General features: G+C 43.9%; 1 protein-coding gene and 2 non-coding genes across 3 annotated transcripts; all 3 read right to left on the minus strand.

Annotated features, from left to right (window-relative positions):
- Positions 1-1,253: 1,253 nt before the first annotated feature.
- Positions 1,254-12,237, minus strand: rps3 (ribosomal protein S3). Its single transcript, XM_078545221.1, has 7 exons — positions 12,082-12,237; positions 11,771-11,901; positions 8,699-8,792; positions 4,778-4,872; positions 3,057-3,244; positions 2,152-2,355; positions 1,254-1,323 (listed from the first exon to the last, which is right to left on the minus strand). The coding sequence occupies exons 1-6, from the start codon at positions 12,109-12,111 to the stop codon at positions 2,156-2,158; spliced, it is 738 nt and encodes a 245-aa protein (XP_078401347.1). The 5' UTR covers positions 12,112-12,237; the 3' UTR covers positions 1,254-1,323; positions 2,152-2,155.
- On the minus strand, positions 1,403-1,551 carry LOC144683145 (small nucleolar RNA SNORD15). Its single transcript, XR_013577189.1, has one exon. It is a non-coding gene; the product is annotated as a small nucleolar RNA SNORD15 (small nucleolar RNA).
- On the minus strand, positions 8,451-8,599 carry LOC144683146 (small nucleolar RNA SNORD15). The gene has a single exon (XR_013577190.1). It is a non-coding gene; the product is annotated as a small nucleolar RNA SNORD15 (small nucleolar RNA).
- Positions 12,238-12,454: the final 217 nt, after the last annotated feature.

Here is a 12,454-nt window from a genome sequence, read left to right on the forward strand (position 1 = left end):
CAACCCGCCCCCATTCCTGTTGGCTTCAGTTTTGCTCAAGCTCCTTGATACTAAGGGCTGTCACTCTCACCTCAAATTCAACTCTATTGTCTATGTTTGGACCAAAGCTGAAAGGTCAGGAAAGTTGCAAACTTATCAGGAATAAAAGCAAAAACCTCGGATGCTAGAAATCGAAAACAAAAACAAAAATACCTGGAAAAACTCAGCAGGTCTGTGGAAGGGAGCACAGTTAATGTTTCGAGTCCGCATAACTCAGTTCTGTTGAAGAGTCATGCAGACTCGAAACGTTAACTGTGCTCCCTTCCACAGACGCTGCCAAACTTATCAGGAATCCTGACAGTACATCCTGTCAGACTAGTCATTATGCAAAGGAATCAATGCAACTTTCCCTATGTTTTTCAATGCATGTGGAAATACAAGCTTGATGAAATGCAATTTAATAGTTTAAAACATCTCTCTCCACTCCAAATCCCAGATACCATTACACGGTCTAAATGGGTAGAAAAATTGGCCCCTCCTGACAAGCACTTCAGCAACTAAGTCAGCAGATATGCGACAAACTCTTAACATCTTAGTTTCACCAGTAAGGGAAAGATCAACCTCCAATCATGTTACCATAATCACTAAACTTTCATTCAACCTGTATAGCAAGTTTATATGGCCAGTCCATCAGTGAAGAGAGACAAGAAAAAAGACAACTTGCATGTATATGGTGCTTTTATGACCACCTCAAAGTGCTTTACAGCCAATACAGTGCTCAAAAGATGTAGTCACTGTTGTAATGTAGGAAACAGTCAATATGTATTCAGCAAACTCCCACAAAGAACATTTTGATAATGACCAATTAATCTTTTGCAAGTTGTTGATTGATGGATGGATGAATACTGGCCAGGACACCTGGGATAACTCCCCTGCTCTTCTTCAAAATAACATCATGGGATCTTTTGCATCCACCCTAGCAGGAAGATGAGGCCCAACTATAACAACTCATCTGAAGGATGACACCTCCAACAGTGTAATGCTTCCTCAGTACTGCACTGGAATGTCAGTCTTGAAATTTATGCTCCAGCCTTGGAGTGGGACTTAAACCCAGAACTTTGTGATTCATAGGGAAGAGTGCTACCCCCTGAACCATAACTGAGTGAGTCATGCAGGTGACTTCGTAACATTCAACAGCAAAATATAACTTCTAGGGACAAAGCACAGCATTGGTATTTGCAACGTGAGATACAAATACAATAGAAATAAATAACAAACTTTTTTCTTTTCTTTTATTCAAAGCAATAACAGAAAATTAGAAACTTCTTTTAGATGTTGGTACACCTGTAGGGACAGAAAAAGCACAAATTAGATGCAATTAAGCTTAGGCTAGTTAACCACACACACACATTTGTTATTTAACCCTTCTCAGACAAATGCCTCAAAGTCGTCAGTAGATGAGACACAGCACCCAGGAGTCCAGATTCAGAAGCACAGAACATGCCAGCTGCATCAAGAATCCTGAGACAAGCTAAGTTCCATCAGACTCGTCATCAAGCATCATCACTGAAGGAATCAATCAGCATCTTGCAGGTTTTAAAATTCTGTTAATGTCTGACACTGGCAAAATTGCATTTATCCCTCATCTCTAGTCCCTGGAGAAGTTGGTGTTTAATTATTTTACGATGCAGTGGCTTGCGTCCACTCAGACGGAATTACATAGTGGGAGGCGGGACTCACAAATAGGCCATATCACATAAGGATGTCTATCCCCATGACGAATGGACATTAGTGAACAATATCAGCTTTCGTGGTCATTTTACACCATACGCTGAATCCACAAATGACCAGAATTATTAAAATCAACTCAACAAGGAATCCAGCTCTGAACCAACCAGTGTTCTGTCCCAGTACTATAACTATTCCGTTGATCTGGCATACAATTGGGAAACACAAATTGATGCAAATAAAGAACTAAAATTAAAGCTAAACCTCAAATGATGCTCTATCAATTTAAATAACAAATTCCAGAAACATTTGATACAGTAGACTGGATTTTTCTGTCCATTGACTAGGAATGGCCTAAAATCTAATCAACATGTCTTGATGTAGCTACATAGATTGCTAAGGATTTAACAGGTGTGGTTATAGTAGAGGAAAGGAATAGCATACCCAACTATGCAGTTGGAACTGGTCCAGGCTGCTGGATGACAGGTTGCTCTGGTTTGCCTCCCTTCTGTTCTGAAATGGGTGTAGTTGGCAAGATCTCATCCTTGGGCTCAACAATGCTGACATGATCAGGCAGAGGTTTCTTGGGTCCAATTTTACCACTTGGATCCCATGGCAGCATGATCTTAACTTTGATTCCCAACACACCTGCAAATGAAATCAGCTTTAGAACCAAATACATGAAGCCACCATCTACACCATTAAAATGCCAGTGACTATATTTTATATAGCATTATTGAAGGTGCTATCATTTTTCAAATATTGTAGCAAACCAAAAATAAAGTCAATTTTAATGAATTTATACCATTGCCATATTTGATTGTTGTTAATTAACCTGAACTAGGAAAATTAACTGAAATCCAGGTAGGTAATTTGGTAGATACGAGTTCAAATGACAGCAACTGTTGGTTTTACAGACATTCACCTTTGGTGTGCCACAGTCCCTTAGCATAGCCAGAAATAGATTTGGTTTGTAAAAAAATATATAGCTGGAAAGGCTGGATACTTATTCTGAACCATTTGAAACAGCCTAATGTTCAGCAAAACAATATGAACAAGCTGTGTCCTTGGGAAGGGAAAAAAAAAAAAATCTGGTCTTCTTGCCTCCTATGGTGATGCAGAGTGGAAGTGGGATGTAGATTTAAGTCGACTTACATTCCCCACCTGTTAAAAAGCTTAATTACATGCACTAGCCAGGTTCACATGAAATGAAGCACACATAGGCAATGTACCAAAGATACTGGCACCAATAAAACCCTACCCATCAGACAATTCGGGAAAGGATAAAACATTTTGTCTAGCTGTGGAAAGGCCATCTGCCACGACTTTAGTGCAAGCCCCTCACTCACCTTGTCTTAGCAATACATGACGCACAGCTGTATCAACGTAGTAGTTCACTGGATCACCACTGTGGATCATCAGACCGTCAACAAATTTCATGGACTTGGCTCTCTGGCCACGGAGTTTTCCGGAAACTACCACTTCGCAGCCCTTAGCTCCACTTTCCATAATGAAGCGGAGAACACCATAGCAGGCTCTGGGTTGAGAGAGGAAGGTCCAAATTTAATTTCTTCACTTTAACACCACCCCAAATGTTAACACCAAAAAAACCCTTTGGACAACTACTAACTTGAACAGAATATATTAGGAGGGGTGATGCGGAAGGCAGCAGAAGATAAACCATGAGACGTTACATTTTGTCTCCAATAAATGCAGATAATAACGTGTTTAATTTAAAAAAAAGCTTCTGCCTTCCTTCCCCCCGATGGCAATTCATAAGTTAGTTCCTTCTGTGTTGTCAACACTTAATTACACCATTAAATTGGCCATTCTTCAGTGAATGCAGATATATCTATCTTTGAGGACATCATAGTTAAGCTCCACATTGGAAGCTCGCACAGCACAAATTTGCATACACTTTGGTACAGCTAACAGGACAGGGATTAAGGGCAGCAACCTTGCCTATTCAGCCCCATTCCCTAACCTAGGAACACTGAGGTCAATTGTATCATCTCAATCACTGCCTGACAGAAATCATTTGAACCAGGATAGCATACGTAATCTGTATGACCTGGCACCACAAGCTACAAATGGGCCAACTGCCATCAAGTAACACTACTCAATCAATTAAAAACAAAATAGGAACTCAATAAGCCACAGTCCTTTATTTTTTGGTTTAGCTGGTTACAAAATATTACTAGTGCCTCTGAAGCACTCAAGTTCAGTAGCTTGTCAAAATGGTCCAGAAAACAAACTAACCTGGTTAGTAAAACAAAGACATGCTTAAACTGCAATTTAATGCAGCAGTGCAAAGTGGTTTCACTGCAGGTGGTGTGAAAATGCAGCTTGAATTCAGAGCCTGGGTCTGACCCTATAAAAGAGCAAATCTTCAGGATAAACAAGCCTTCTTCTATTTTGGAGTCAGTTCAGACCACAACACTTGACTGTGCTGCATTGGCATGAATCAGAAGTGATTCACATTTAAATTAAATTTATACCATAAGTGCATGCACATTCGCAGACAAATGCTTTAGCAAAATAGCTGAAGTACTGTAACTATAAGGCTTTAGAATTAAAAACAAAAACAGAATTACCTGGAAAAACTCAGCAGGTCTGGCAGCATCGGCGGAGAAGAAATCAGTTAACGTTTCGAGCCTTCATGGCCCTTCGGCAGAACTGGAGCATAGTTAGAAGAAGGGAGAAATATAAACTGGTTTAAGGTGGGTGGGGGGGAGAGACCTCCCACACACCTTAAACCAATTTATATTTCTCCCTTCTTCTAACTATGCTTCAGTTCTGCCGAAGGGCCATGAAGGCTCGAAACGTTAACTGATTTCTTCTCCGCCGATGCTGCCAGACCTGCTGAGTGTTTCCAGGTAATTGTTTTTTTTTTGGATTTCCAGCATCCGCATTAGCTTTTAGCTTTTTGTTTTTAGGCTTTAGAATTAGTTCAATTCGATTGGTTATGCCTTTAGCTTCAAAAATCCTTAAATTCCCATTCCACTGAGTTTGAAATATTAGTCAGATATTTGAAATAATGCTTGGGTAAGCAAATCCTCCATCGTCTTACCTACGCACAGCCAGGCCACCAAGCAACTTGTAACGCAGGGACTCTGCCTGAGCTATAGCACAAAGCCCTCGAGTAGCAACCTTTTCAGCATAGAGCTGTGGAACAAGAAAAATTCAGGACAAAGTGAAAACCTCACATTGCACTACGACTCAAATCCCTATAGCAACTAAACATCATTTCTGCTTAGATCTGCCCTATTCCTTTATTTCACAATTTGACTTAAAAGTCTTGTTTAAAATTCATTCATGCAACGTGGGCTTTGCTGTGAAGGCCAGGATTTATTGCCCATCCCTAGTTGCCTTTGAGAATGTGGTGGTGAGCTACCTTCTTGAACTGCTGCAGTCCATGTGGTGCAGGTACACCCATAGTGCTGTTAGTGAGTTCCAGGATTTTGATCCAGCGACAGTGAATGAACAACGTTATATTTCCAAGTCAGGATGGTGAGTGACTTGGAAGGGAACTTCCAGGTGGCGGTGTTCCTATCTATCTGCAGCCCTTATCCTTCTACATGGTAGCGGCCATGGGTTTGGAAAGTGCTGCCTTGATGAATTCCTGCAATGTATCTTGTAGATGGTACACACTGTGTGTCGGTAGTGAATGTTTGTGGAAAGGGTGCCAATCACCTGGCTGCTTTGTCCTGGACAGTTTCAAGCTTTGAGTGTTGTGGGAGCTGCACTCATCCAGGCAAGTGGAGAGTATTCCATCACACTCCTGGCCTGTGCCTTGTAGATGATGGACAGGCTTTGGAGAGTCAGGAGGTGGGTTACTCGTTGCACGATTCCTAGCCTCTGACCTGCTCTTGTAGCCACAGTATTTATATGGCTAGTCCAGTTCAGTTTCTGGTCAATGGTAACGCCCAAGTTGTTGATAGTGGGGGATTCAGTGATGGTAATGCCATTGAACATCAAGGTGCAATGGTTCGATTCTCTCCTGTTGGAGATGGTCATTCCCTGACACTTGTGTGGCGTGAATGTTACTTGCCACTTGTCAGCCCAAGCCTGGATATTGTCTAGCTCTTGCTGCATTTGGGCATGGACTGCTTCAGTATCTGAGGAGTTGCGAATGGTGAACACTATGCAATCAACAGCAAACATCCCCACTTCTGACCTTATGATGGAAGGAAGGTCATTGACGAAGCAGCTGAAGATGTTTGGGCCGAGGACACAACCCTGAGGAACACCTGCGGTGATGTCCTGCAGCTGAGATAACTGAACTCCAACAACCACAACCATCTTCCTTTGTGCAAGGTGACTCCAACTAGCAGAGTTTTCCCTCTGATTCCTATTGACTCCAGTTTTGCTAGGGCTCCTTGATGCCACACTGTCAAAGACATCCTTGATGTCAAAGGCAGTCACTCTTGCCTCCAGAGTTCAGCTCTTTTGTTCTTGTTTGAACCAATGCTGTAATGAAGTCAGGAGCTGAGTGGCCCTGGCAGATGTCAAACAGGGCATCAGCGAGCAAGTTATTGCTAAGCAAGTCTCGCTTGATAGCACTGTTGGTGATGCCCTCCATTACTTTACTGATGGGAGCAGTAATTGGCCAGGTTGGATTTGTCCTGCTTTTTGTGTACAGGACATACCTGAGCAATTTTCCACATAGCTGGGTAGATGCCAGTGTTGTAGCTCGGCTAGGGTCGTGGAAAGTTCTGGAGCACAAGTCTTCAGTATTATTGCCGGAATATTGTCAGGCCCCATAGCCTTTGCTCTATCCAGTGCCTTCAGCCGTTTCTTGATATCATGTGGTGTGAATCGACCGGCATCTGTGATGCTGGGGACCTCCAGGGGAGGCCGAGATGGATCACCCACTTGGCACTTCTGGCTGAAGATTGTTGCAAATGCTTCAGCCTTATCTTTTGCACTTATGTGCTTGGCTCCTCCATTATCGAGGATGGGGATATTTGTGGAACAACCTCTTCCAGTGAGTTGTTTAATTGCCCACCAACATACACAACTCGATGTGGCAGGAATGTAGAGTTGAGATCTGATCTGTTGATCGTGGGATCACTTAGCCCTGTCCATCGCTTGCTGTTAATGCTGTTTGGCACATAAGTAATCCTGTGTTGTAGCTTCACCCGGTTGACACCTCATTTTTAGGTATGCCTGGTGCTGCTCCTGGCATGCCCTCCTGCACTCTTCATTGAACCAGGGTTAATGGTAATGGTAGAATGGGGGATATGCCAGGTCATGAGGTTACAGATTGTGGTTACAATTCTGCTGCTGCTGATGGCTCACAGTGCCTCATGGATGCCCAGTCTTGAGTTGCTAGATCTGTTCGAAATCTATCCCATTTAGCACGATGGTAGTGCCACACAACATGGAGGGTATCCTCAGTGTGAAGGTGCAACTTTGACTCCACAACGACTGTAGTCAGTCCTACCAATACTGCCTTGAACAGGTGCATCTGCGGCAGGCAGGTTGGTGAGGATGAGGTCAAGTATGTTTTTCCCTCTTGTTGGTTCCCTCACCACCTGCTAAAGACCCAGTCGAGCAGCAATGTCATTTAGGACTCAGCCAGTTCAGTCAGTAGTGGTGCTACCGAGCCACTCTAGGTGATGGACATTGAAGCCCCCCACTCAGAGCACATTCTGCGCCCTTGCCACCCTCAGTGCCTCCTCCAAGTGGTGTTCAACATGGAGGAGCACTGATTCGGCAACTGAGGGAGGGCGGTACATCGTAATCAGCAAGAGGTTTCTTTGCCCATGTTTGACCTGATGCCATGAGACTTCATGGAGTCCGGAGTTGATATTGAGGGCTCCCAAGGCAATTCCCTCCTGATTGTACACAACTGTGCCGCCAACACTGCTGGGATGGTGATCTGCAAGGTATGATTCCATGAGGATGATTATGTCAGGCTGTTGCTTGACTAGTCTGAGACAGCTCTCCCAATTTTGGCACAAGACCCCAGATGTTAGTAAGGAGAACTTTGCAGGGTCAAGTTTGCCGTTGTCGTTTCCAGTGCCTGGGTCGATGACAGGTGGTCCTGTCTGGTTTCATTCCTTTTTTGACCGTAGCGGTTTGATACAACTGAGTGGCTTGCTAGGCCACTTCAGAGGGCAAGGAATATGGGCATCCCTGGCTAGGCTAGCATTTATTACCCATCCCTAAACGCCCTTGTTCAGAGGGCATTTTAAGAGTCAACCACATTTCCGTGGGTCTGGAATCACGTGTAGGCCAAACCAGGTGAGGACGACAGATTTCCTTCCCTAAAGGACATTAGTAAATCAGATGGGTTTTTACAACAATTGACAATGGTTTCATTGCCATCATCAGACTTTTAATTACAGATTTTTACTGAATTCAAATTCCACTAGCTGCCGTGCTGGGATTCGAACCCGGGTCCCCAGAGCTTCACCCTGGGTCTCTGGATTAGTTGGCAGTTCCAGGAACTTTGCAAATTGAAACCTGTAGAGTCAGCTTCTGGCTCCACCTTAAATCACAGCATTTTGAAGAATATTTTGCACCTGCAATAAATCGGACAACCAAACACCCGATGAGGGAAGACACACTCAGTTTGGAAAACTGCATTTGATTTAGGGAATTGCTATTCAAACAGTGACACTAAACTCCTTGACAGGTGTATTGTACAAACGATGTCTTAGGTGTGTGTGGTTAGCCAGATCAAAATTATGAGTGGCTTTTTTCTCAAGAATTTCTGCTTGTAATGCTCATCAAAACCTTCTCAGCCAAATGCCTCTAAGTCATCAATAGAAGGGAGATGCCGTTCAGGACCCCGAAACCAGCAGCACAGAACGTGCCTACTGGATCAGGAATCCTAATACAGATCACATCCCATCAGACTCGTCATCAAGCATCATCACTGAAGGTGACAGTAAGGGAGGAGCTTTTGCTCCAACTTGAGTGTAACCTCTGCACAGCCAAACAAAAAACTAATGAGTGTCAAGAGAAAAATCACTCAACTTACCTCAACACTCCCCTCTGGGAAACCAAACCGCTTCTGAACAACAGCAGTCAGCTCACGGATTCGGCGGCCTTTCTCACCCAGCACATTCTGAGTCCTGTTAAATAATTTTAAAAGTTACTTGTACTTTAGGCAAATTATTCATACAACACAAAAACATGGGTTTTCTAAAGTTCTGTGTCCAAAGCAAATTATTTCATTAAGGACTCTTCAGATTATTGTTAATTTACCAACAACAGTAATTCCACCATTTAAACATTTTTAAAAATTGTCATTCCAAATAGTTGGTCGTAGTATGTACCAAAGTAACTTTAAGCTTAAAAGATAATCACTTCTACACATTAGAGCTTGATATTACAGTTAGCCTTTCAAATCTGTTCACCATAATCAAATTAAACTGCAAAAAAGATTAAGGACTACAAGAGAATGAAGTATATTGATACTTATAACTAAAACAGATAAGGATTATAGGCCACACCACAAATACCATCCTTTGCCACTGCTCAACCTCAGACTTGGGGAGTTTTTTTTGGGGTTGGTGGAAGGCATGCACTATACAACACAGGATGGAGAGGTGGCAGTATAACTCAGAGGAACTGAAAGTACTCGAGCCTTAGATAGAGATCCCAAAATGTGCGGTACAAGGCAAGCCTCGACACTGTTTTGAAATGGATTTGGACCTACATTTGGGAACACAGTGCATGCAAGGTTGGTTCTGCCAAGTCACACTGAAGGTAGAGAAAAGGAAACTCATTCATCATGAGGCACTTTTTGGCTATGTGAAAAAATTAATGTTACCATTTATTCAGATCAGGGCAGCACTGCCAATCTTGTCAGTAATTCTACTTATGTTTTTTTCTCTTACTCATTGGTTTGTTTTTTGTGGACCTATTGACTGTAAGATGCAAGTTTAACTTCAAAGCACCTTAAATCAACTGATATAAGTTAGGTGCAAATCACTTCGTAAATGAAAGATCTTTAAGTTTGGGTACACTTATAATGGATGGAATGTCAACCAGTAGCAGAAAATATCAATGCACTATCTTCAACATAGAGCTCAGTTACAGAATTACACACCAGTCATACATGGAGGAATTCAAGATATTCTAGAAGCTTGGCTGGTGCAAAAGAAGCGCTATAATTTTGATGTTCAGGAAAATAACTTGAATTTCACTTTCACGATCTCAGGAAATCTCACAGGACTTAACAGCCAATGAAGGCATTTGACAAGGTGCCGCACATGGATAGAAGATTGGCTGTCTGGCAGGAGGCAGAGAGTGGGGATAAGGGGGTCCTTCTCAGGATGGCAGCCGGTGACTAGTGGAGTTCCGCATGGGGTCAGTATTGGGACCACAACTTTTCACTTGATACATTAATGATCTAGATGAAGGAACTGAGGGCATTCTGGCTAAGTCTGCAGATGATACAAAGATAGGTGGAGGGACAGGTAGTATTGAGAAGGCTGCAGAAGGATTTGGACAGGTTAGGAGAATGGGCAAAGAAGTGGCTGATGGAATACAACGTGGGGAAGTGTGAGGTCATGCACTTTGGTAGGAAGAATAGAGGCATAGACTATTTTCTAAATGGGGAGAGAATTCAGAAATCTGGAGTGCAAAGGGACTTGGGAGTCCTAGTCCAGGATTCTCTTAAGGTTAACTTGCAGGTTGAGTCGGTAGTTAGGAAGGCACATGCAATGTTGGCATTTATTTCGAGAGGACTAGAATATAAAAGCAGGGATGTGCTGCTGAGGCTTTATAAGGCTCTGGTCAGACCACATTCAGAATATTGAGAGCAATTTTGGGCCCTGTATCTCAGGAAGGATGTTCTGGCCCTGGAGAGGGTCCAGAGGAGGTTCACGAGAACGATCCCAAGAATGAAAGGCTTAACATATGAGGAATGTTTGAGGACTCTGGGTCTATACTCGATGGAGTTTAGAAGGATGAGGGGAGGATCTGATTGAAACTTACAGAATACTGAAAGAAAAACAGAATTACCTGGAAAAACTCAGCAGGTCTGGCAGCATCGGTGGAGAAGAAATCAGTTGACGTTTCGAGTCCTCACGACCCTTCGGCAGAACTGAAGTATAGTTAGGAGAGAGGTGAAATATAAGCTGGTCTAAGGTGGGGGGCGGGGGGAGAGAGAAGTTGAGGGGCGGGGGGTGTTTGTGGGGATAAGCAAGCAGTGATAGGAGAAGATAATCAAAAGATGTCACAGACAAAAGGATCAAAGAGGTGTTGATATTATCTAAGAAAAGTGCTAATTAAGAATGGAAGGCAGGATACTCAAGGTACAGCTCTAGTGGAATACTGAAAGGCCTGGATAGAGTGGACGTGGGGAAAATGTTTCCATTAGTAGGAGAGACTAGGACCCGAGGGCACAGCCTCAGAGTAAAGGGAAGACCTTTTAGAACAGAGATTAGACCTGCTGAGTTTTTCCAGGTAATTCTGTTTTTGTTTTGGATTTCCAGCATCCGCAGTAGTTTTTTGTTTTTATCTATGAGGAGAAACTTCTTTAGCCAGAGCGGTGAATCTATGACTCGATGGGCCGAAGGGCCTAATTTCTGCTCCTATGTCTTATGGTCTTATGAAGTGCAGTCACCGTTTGCATTGCAGGGACATGTGGCAGCAAATTTGCATATAGCAAGCTCCTGCAAAAAGCAGTCAGATAACGACCAGAAAATTTGTTTTAACAGCAATGTTAATTGCGGGGTAGAAGTCCATGAACCATAGGCGGTCATATTTTACATCCAGCCGAGGGGTCCCCACCTCAACAGAAAGACCCCACTTCCAATAATGCCAAATTTTGCAGCACTATGTTGAAATGCCAGTCTAAGCTATGTGCTGGAGCCTATGTGGAGGAACTTCACCCCCATAACCTGCCAACTCAAGGGGCAACAATGAGGCGCAATTTGTCATAATAAAAGCTAAACTCTAGTTGCACACCTCGATCAGAGAGAGCCTGACTTGCTGGCCAGTGAGATCCTCAGCTGGAGCTAAAAGCGGCCAGGCAGGGCCCTGCCTGGGACCCACAGTTAATCCTCGCCCTGGCGGCTCTTCTCTCTCTCTCGCTTTTTACCTGGTCGCCAAGATGATGATCTCGGTCCTAGTAGGTGTGACACGCACCTCCACTCCGCTGTAGCCGTCCTCGGCCAGCTCGCGAGTCAGGAACTCGTTGAGCTCGGCCTTGAAGATGCCGTCCGCCACGAACTGAAAAAGAGACGGCGCCATGTTAGGGACGGGGAGGCACCATCCGCGTCCATCCTCCGCCAACAGCCGCCGCCAGCCCGCGGCCCGACCTCTCACACACTCGGAGCCTACTCCCGATCCGATCCCCACCCATATTTACCCGCTCGGCCCTCACCTGTTCCCCATTCCCCTCCCGCTCACCTTTCGCTTCTTGGAGATCTGCGCCGCCATTTCCCTTCCCGGAGCCGCGGCGAAAAAAAGGAAGTCACCCCCAGGGCGGAAGTAATTTAACCGTTCGACTACTTCCGGCGCGATTCCCTCTGCCAATGGCAATGAAGAATATCGCCCCCCACGTGATTGAGAGGAACCGCTGGGGATTCTGGGTTATGTAGTTTTTGTTTGAAAGGATAGACTTATGATTGAGTGGGAAAGAAAAGGTCAAACCCTGCAGCCGCTGAAATACTCTAACTTGTATTTACAGAAGATTAAATACTATGGGATGCTGGAAATCTGAATTAAAACAGAAAATGCTAGAAATACTCAGCAGGTCAAGCAGTGGAGAAAGATTTTCAGG

The sequence above is a fragment of the Cetorhinus maximus genome, chromosome 7 (assembly GCF_964194155.1).
Source record: "Cetorhinus maximus chromosome 7, sCetMax3.hap1.1, whole genome shotgun sequence".
NCBI classification, from domain to species: Eukaryota; Metazoa; Chordata; class Chondrichthyes; order Lamniformes; family Cetorhinidae; genus Cetorhinus; species Cetorhinus maximus.

Excerpts from the sequence above, each read along its gene's own strand:
- rps3 (XM_078545221.1), bottom strand. The coding sequence starts at position 12,111 with ATGGCGGCGCAGATCTCCAAGAAGCGAAAG. Across the intron at positions 8,793-11,770 it reads ATCATCATCTTGGCGACCAG|GACTCAGAATGTGCTGGGTG; the intron begins GTAAAAAGCGAG and ends ATTATTTAACAG. Across the intron at positions 4,873-8,698 it reads TCCCAGAGGGGAGTGTTGAG|CTCTATGCTGAAAAGGTTGC; the intron begins GTAAGTTGAGTG and ends CTTGTTCCACAG.